The sequence below is a fragment of the Nuphar pumila genome, chromosome 6, assembly GCF_984573655.1.
Source record: "Nuphar pumila chromosome 6, dmNupPumi1.hap1.1, whole genome shotgun sequence".
NCBI classification, from domain to species: Eukaryota; Viridiplantae; Streptophyta; class Magnoliopsida; order Nymphaeales; family Nymphaeaceae; genus Nuphar; species Nuphar pumila.
In genome coordinates, this window is record NC_143254.1 from 38,251,755 (window position 1) to 38,260,087 (window position 8,333).

Consider the following 8,333-nt stretch of genomic DNA (forward strand, 5'->3'; position numbering starts at 1 on the left):
GGACCCGGCCAGCTTCACATTGGCCTGTTGGGCCAATAGGCCATGCCCTGGGCTTCTCTTCAAACCCGAGCCCGTTAAGAACTGGGACAAAACCCGGCCCATTAGTAAATCGGTCGGGCCATTGACAAGACCGGCCCTGCCGATGCCCACCCCTACTTGCAGGTACTAAGACCTGGTGAACAGCTAATGACTACACCTGCCAAACTGACTGGCAGAAAGACTCCCGATTTAAATCTTTATTGTCTATCTTTCACGTATTAAGTTAAAAGATTTTATTTTTGAAAAACAGATGGGAAAAGAAGGAAGCAGATCAGGTCATGCTGAACATGACAATTTTTGCTCATGCCAACATCGTGGCCATCCGATTTTCATTTAAAAATGGTCAAAAGTCAACAAAACCACGTGTCATTCATCCAAAATGCAAACAGACGGCCAGGATGTCGGCATGAGCAAAAACGCTCATGTTCAGCATGACCCGATCTGCTTCCGAAAAGGATGTATATAGTCACATGAAAAATATAAGGATTCTTAGATGAAACCAAACATTCCCCTTCCAATGGCATGTGCAGCAATTTAGCCAGCAATATATATGAAGTTATGAACTGTGAGAAAACTATCCAGTCCGTGCTATATCAAATTTTTAAGATACTTTCAAGATTCCATTCCACCACTTCAAAAATCGAGCGTACAGGTGATAATATATAGATCTGTAACCACTCAACATTATTTTTAGCAATATCAACATTTTAGTGGAAAGCACAGAAAAGATTCATATTAAATGATCAAGAAAACCACAACTACATGGGAAAAAATCAATATATTAAATATTGCCAATATCTGGTAATATCCCTCAGCACCTTTGCAGATTGGGATCCCCTTGAAACACAATAAAGCCTGGTATATATACACCAGTACATCATAAGATATTTTCAAGTATTTAAGAATAAAATTTCAAATATATATCCACAATTTCACATGGCTTCCTTCTAGAATCACAACCCCAACCCCAACCCCTACTCCACTAAAAAGAGTTATCCATAAATTTAATCGGTAAAAAAAATGTCTTTGGTACACCATGTGCATCAAATGCAAGAAGGCAAAAGCTCTAGACTTATCAAAATGTGTTATGATCTATCTCATAACCACACAGAGTTATGAAACTGCAACTAACTAGAACTGAGTATCATCAAATCATGCAAATGCAACACAAAGATCTAATACCACTTAAAACCAGAATCCCCGTCTCTTGATGGACCCCACCACATTAGGCAACCCTATTTAGCAAACACAAAAAGCCCTCTTCACAAGTACTTTTACCTGACCACTTGACAAAACTGAGTGCTTTTGCAGCCCCAAAGCTCACCCACATCTTCACCCCGCATCTATGTGACATAGGTTCAAATTTATCCAAGGCTTAAGACAAACATAGTGTGTGCGTCTGTTTCACGTATGAGAAAGAAAAAAAAAACTCTTTCATGTGACTAATGCAAAAGTCAAGTTTTATGAAATATTTTTCACATGAAAGAACATTTCTAGAAAGTCATAAATGTGTTTGTTTCACATGAGAAGTGTCCTCCATCGAAAGTGCTTCAGCCAGCATCAACAAAGACGCTCATTAATCCCCTACTGTTTGGATTGGAAAACTCTGCTGCCTGAGACAACAACACCACCCTCACTGGCTCCTCCTCAAGTATATATGTGTTCCCGGGCATCCACCTCATCATTATGTATGAGTGCTTCTAATTAATGTGTTCGCCAATAAGGCCATCAAGGTAATCCATCGCCCGTGTTTAGCGGACAGTTATCACGTTCAGCCTACTTACTGTCAGACACGACGGACCTTTATTCATCCGATCCATTCATACCCAAAAAATGTGCAAATTGCTGCCAACATCATCAGAATATTCTTTTTAATGACAATAAAACTCTCGCTCAAGCGAGAGAAAACCTCGGATGGGCCCACGGTCGCTCTATCATACACGACCCACCTCTAAAAGCTACAAAGCTAGGGACACACTCGTGCGCCAGCAGGGTTTGATCTGGGGTCTTCAGTTGAACACGTCCACAACCCTCGCTGGCGACGCGGTCGACCCTGCGGTGGTAATATGGATGAGATTTTGAAAAAAATTTAGAAAAATAAAGAATATTTTATAAAAAGCAAATCCATAACTGGACACCTCCGGTGACATGACATGGACACCATCTGTCTGGATTCCGAATAGGGCAACATTATAGATCCGCTGCGCTCGGCACCGAACCCGGAAAATATGCACTCTGTTCTGTACACGTGTACGGTACGGAAGAGGACAAAAAACTAGGCGCTCATTCCTTCTCCTCGCACCAAAAGAGGAGCGAGACCCCTCGCTCTCTCTCTCTCTCTCTCCACCACCACCATCTCTTTTTCGCTCTCTGGTGATTTTCCTTCGAGTCCGAGCGGTTTCCCATCGATGGCGCCAAAGCTGTTCGCGTGCTTTGGCCGCCGAAGAGGAGGCAAGGACTCGTTGGAAAATTCAGCGAAGGTGTACACAGCCGAAGGCGCCGAGGCGGATGATCAGAGGAAGGGAGGGGCCGCGTTGGTGGAGTTCTTCACCGCCCAGGGCTGCACCACCTCCCCGGAGGCGGAGCTCCTCCTCTCTCGGATCGGCCGAGGCGGGGAGCTTCCGGCCGACTCACCTCCGGTGATTGTGCTGGCGTACCACGTGGAGTACTGGGACTACTTGGGGTGGAAGGATCCCTTCGGGTCAAGCCTCTGGACCGTCCGGCAGAAGGCGTTCGTGGAGTCGCTGCAGAAGAACTCCATCTACACGCCGCAGGCGGTGGTGCAGGGACGGGCGGAGTGCCTCGCCACCAACGAAACGGCGCTCATGGAAGAGATCGGGAAGGCACAGACATTCCCCGGCCCTGCAATGCAGGTCTCTTCTTTTCGTCTCTCTCTCTCTCTTTTTCTTTATTTGACTAATTTTTATTAGTTAATGAATGAGAAAGGTCAAAGAATTAAGTGTGCTTTTGTTTCCTTTTCTTGGTTTTTATGTCAAAATTGTTTAGTTTATAAATCGCTTATTTCATTTTTTTTCTCTTTTTCTTGATATCCAGTGAGAAATGATAAATTGATTACCTGAGTTTTAGGTGTCAGCTATTTACTATATCACCATTGTTACAGATCTTGGTATATGTTGGGATTTTCTGGGTACAACCCTTGGATCATAGTTTAAGAAAGGGATTTCAAAATATTTGGAATCAACCCTTGAATCGTAGTTTTCATTTTTCCTTTGCAAAAAATATGTTTTTTTTTTTTGAGGTTTGAAATTTTCTTACATTGTGGGCTGCTGATTTTACATCTCTCATAAAACGTCACGTATACATCAGAAAAACATGATCCAAAAGTCAGTTTCTGCTAAATTAATATGTAAATTACAGCCGGAGGGTCAGATGTGCACAAAAAACTGAAAAAATAAAAATATTATATTTTTCACTAGGAGGTTCCTTACCAAGGCGGGTAGCAAACATTGCCTATATATATATATATTCTTGCTAAATGAAATATGCTAAAAGAAACAAGCTAAATGGGTGTTTTTTTCGTGGTTAATGGCGGTGTCAACGGGTCAGGTTTGGTTTGGACCCATGTAGAGCCAAACTTGGACCAGATTTTTGGGTATGGTATTGAGTCCAAACCCGAGTCTAATTGGGTCCACTATAAGAAAAACCATACCGAGACATGATAAGAATTACATGAACCAAACTCAGACCATACCCCATAAAACCATATTTTTTATCATTTTTACATTGATAAATTGCAGGTCTTAATCCAAACTTGGGTTAGGTCAAGGTCTAGTATAAAATTTCACAAACTATACCTAGGTTCATGTATTAATCGGACCTTCAGGTCTGGACTCGGGTCTTCTTATTTATCACCATACCCGAACCCTATAGGGTTTGGTTTGGATTGGGTCTCGGTAAACCAGGCCCGTTGACACCTCTAGTTTTGACCCCATAAATGTGTTAGGCATGAATCATGTGTTTTTGATGAAAAAAATGATATTTGGAGCCTAAAAAATTTACATAGATTTTGAGCCATTGTTTTCTCGAGTTACAAAAACCCACTCATGTGTCAGAATCAAACACTTCAAGAGTTGATCCTGATAAAATCAAGAAAATAGGTCAGAATTTAAAAATAAAATAAAAAAGACTGAAAAAGCTACAACATATGTCATTTAGCATATATATATATATATATATATATATATATATATATATATATATATATATATATATATATATATATATATATATATATATATATATATATATATATATATATATATATATAACCTACAAAATGGCAGTGTTTTTCTTTTAATTCCAACCCCATAGACATAATCAACATGATTGATTTACTAGAAATCGACACTTGGATTATGTTTTTTGGATGAAAAAAGATGGCATTTACAACCTCAAAAAATTATGAAAATTATAAGCCATCAATTTTTTAAACCTTATAAAAAAACTGTCTATGCATGAGAATCAAATGCTCCAAGAAGTGATTCCTATAAAAATAAGCATATAGATCATATTTGTCCAGTCAAAATTTTAAAAAAATATCGAAAATCTAATAACATGTTTCATTTAGCACCGTGCCCATTTTGTGTGTTTCCTTTTCTCATATATATTCTTGATTTTATAGGAATCAACTCTTGGATCATCCCACTCAGACATGTAGGTATATTTTTATAAGGTTTCAAAAAAATGGAAACCTACAAAATGGGTACGATGCTAATGGATTTTTAGTGTTTTTTTTTTAATTCCAACCTTATAGACGTATTCAACACGATTGATTTACTAGAAATCGACACTTGGATTATGTATTTTGGATGAAAAAAGATGTCATTTAGAGCCTCAAAAAATTATGAAAATTATAAGCCATCGATTTTTGAAACCTTATAAAAACATGTCTATCCGTCAAAATCAAATGCTCCAAGATCATATTTGTACTGTTAGATTTTAAAAAAAATACCAAAAATCTAAGTACATGTTTCATTTAGCACTGTGCCTATTTTGTATGTTTCATTTTCTCATATATATTCTCAATTTTATAGGAATCAACTCTTGGATCATCCCACTTGGACATGTAGGTATATTTTTATAAGGTTTCAAAAAAATGGAAACCTAAAAAATGAGTACGATGCTAATGGATTTTTAGTGTTTTTTTGAAATTCCAACCTTATAGACGTATTCAACATGATTGATTTACTAGAAATCTACACTTGGATAATGTATTTTGGATGAAAAAAGCTGGCATTTAGAGCCTCAAAAAATTATGAAAATTATAAGTCGTCGATTTTTGAAACCTTATAAAAACATGTCTATCTCTCAGAATCAAATGCTCCAAGAAGTGATTCCTATAAAAATAAACATATAGATCATATTTGTACGGTTAGAATTTTAAAAAAATACCAAAAATCTAAGTACATGTTTCATTTAGCACTGTGCCTATTTTGTATGTTTCCTTTTCTCATATATATTCTCAATTTTATAGGAATCAACTCTTGGATCATCCCACTCGGACATGTAGGTATATTTTTATAAGGTTTGAAAATCAATGGTTTAAAATTTTCATAAATATTAGTGCTTAAAAAAATCTTGTGTTTTTTTATCAAAAAATGTGATTCAAGTGTCATTTCCTAGAAAATCAGCCATATTGAACATATCTGCAGGGTCAGATGTGTGAAAATCACCTTGAAAACCCCCATTCTTTACGGTAGACACCTAAGTTTTGTTAGCACCTATTCTCAAACCTCTATATATAATCTCCGACGTATACAATGGGAAAACATGATCCAATGGTCAGTTTCTGCTAAACCAAACATGTAGATCATATCTGGAATGGTTGGTTTTGCATAAATAAATAAATGAAGTTTTTCACTCATTGGTTTGGAACACCAACGTTTTAGATGCAGATCACATGCCTTGATTTAGCTAGATTTACTTTTCAAATTTTAGTTAGGATATAGTTAGCATGGTTTATCTTTAGCCTGGCTAGTAAATAGCTAAACTAATTGCCAGTGATTTATTTGCTCAAATTAGAGTCTGGAATTTCTTATTACTTCAATTTCGAATTGGTTAACACCCGAGATTTAAGAAGCTTTGGAATTTGGTATGTGTAATTTGAATGCACATGGAAATCAATAATGTTGTGGACATAACATTCAAACATTCATGCTAGTAAGAAGATTTTGAGAGTACCAACCTAGACATTCTGCAATTTTGCTACATGGGATTGCCAAATTTCTTTCTTATTGTAAGTTGAATCTTATTGTTTCTCAAACCTTTGAAACCATGGTAATGCAAATTTGGTGAGTCTTCTGTACTTGTATATAAACAATCCCTTGGTAACTGTGATTGCAGTCACATGGTACTCCAATTTTATTCCCATATCAAATCCCCTTGTATACTAGTCATGTTGGAAAACTTGTGAAAATAAATGTATCTTCAAATGTACATCAGTGTCCATGTGACATAGCATTCTAGCGAGTTTGTATCAAGTACAATAACGACAGGATCACGACCATTGCGAGGTCGAGGGATGGTGAGAGCAGAGTTACCGAATGCACCCCTATAATAGGGGAAGCACGCTTCCCCAATACACGTTTCGAAATCATGAAACATCGCGCTTCCAAAATGCGTGGGGAAGCATCCCCTTTTTTGGGAAGCGCACTTTCCATAAATGGTAAGCGCGCTTTCCCCATCCTTTCTCCTTGCTTTCCCCACACTTGCCCCTCGCTTCTATCTTTTTTTATTTTTTCGCTTCTCCCTCACTTCCTAGGTCGCTTCCGGTTCGTGATTTGCTTCTAAGTAGTCCCACGCTTCCCGCTTCCTAAATTTTTGAAAGTGCATTGCTTCCCGCTCCCGCTTCACTCTCACCATTAATTGCCAGTGATTTAATGGTGAGAGTGAAAGGGAAGTGGAAGCTGCTTCATGTCCGGAGGCTTGCTTGGGTGAACGATGCAGCTGGAACCAGCCGAGGTCGATTGGGTGGGTGCGCGAGAGACGGGAAGAGAGAAGAGGGCAATGGGAGAGAGAGGGATATTACGAAGTAGCTCTCCTTGGAGGTGGAGAATTAATCCTCCCAGAGACTGCAATAATAAATTACCTCTTGAAAGCTTATTACAATGGCTTAAGATAGGGTATGCAAACCCTAATGCTTCTCACATATGGACCCTTAAGACCACTCCTCCTATACGACCCATATGTCCCGATTTATATTGGCTTCCTTTGTACAATTAATTTCATCTCCCTAACGTTATTCTCTCGCCCCTTAACTATCATCTGCGTCAACTTCCATAACTGTGATAAGATCTCATTTAGTGCAGTTGATTTCTCTGCATAATGTAAAAATGACTGTGCTTTCTGGTAACAAAAAGAATTTGATTTGTTCTGGACACTGGTTGTATTCAAGTTGAAACCATAGTCACAATGCCTATATTCTCAATCAGAAAATTGATATTCTATATTGATGATTATGCAAATTCCGACAGGCAACCTTCCAAAGAAGTGCACCTGACACTCTGCAGGTCTCATTGAGTGGTCCTCTGAGGACAAAGGTGGATGGGAAGGGCGTGGACATCATGGTGGCCCTGTATGAGAGTGGCCTGGTGACTCAAATTTGCAAGGGGGATAACAACGGGCGCGTAGTAACCAACGATTTCGTCGTGAGAAATCTGGAGAAACTGTGCAGTGTTCGCGACGTTTCAGCAAAGAAGACAATATCGGGGACGGTGAACTTCACATTGTGGGAGGGATTCAACAGCAGCAAATGTGGTATTGTGGTTTTCTTGCAGAACTCTTCACTGCAAAATTTTGGGTCTCAACAGTTTCAACTGCCTGATATCCTCTGAGGAGTACCTTTATAATATCTTGTTCTCATTATTTCATTGTTTGAATATTGTTTATCACGACTCTCTACTTTAAGACCATCTTGTACATGCAAGCTTTTGATGTTGTGTTGTATGTTTTACTTCTGGATATTTCAGGGGAAGGGGGTTCCGTGCTTGCTTCCCTTCAAATTCTACACTTCATTTGATACTATGTTTCATTTTACAAGTATATGTAAACCCTAACCCCTTAAAAAAAGAAGAAAAGCTAAGAAGCATTTATAGTGACTGATTTGATGTGGTATATAAGTTCATGGACCCCCAAAAAAAAAATTCAATTCAGCAGTGCATAATACCGCTACACTCATCACTGTTTAATTTTTTTTTTTTTTATATTTACACGGAGAAACCACCCCTAGGATCAGAGATCTGACTTACTCAGAGTTGCTGTACTGGCAGTGTATA

General features: G+C 38.4%; 1 protein-coding gene across 1 annotated transcript; it reads left to right on the forward strand.

The window, feature by feature from the left end:
- Window positions 1-2,447: 2,447 nt before the first annotated feature.
- LOC149834680 (uncharacterized) lies at window positions 2,448-7,939 on the forward strand. The gene is made up of 2 exons (XM_090009426.1): window positions 2,448-2,912; window positions 7,533-7,939. Exons 1-2 carry the CDS (start codon window positions 2,448-2,450, stop codon window positions 7,890-7,892), a joined length of 825 nt encoding a protein of 274 aa, XP_089865552.1. The 3' UTR covers window positions 7,893-7,939.
- Window positions 7,940-8,333: the final 394 nt, after the last annotated feature.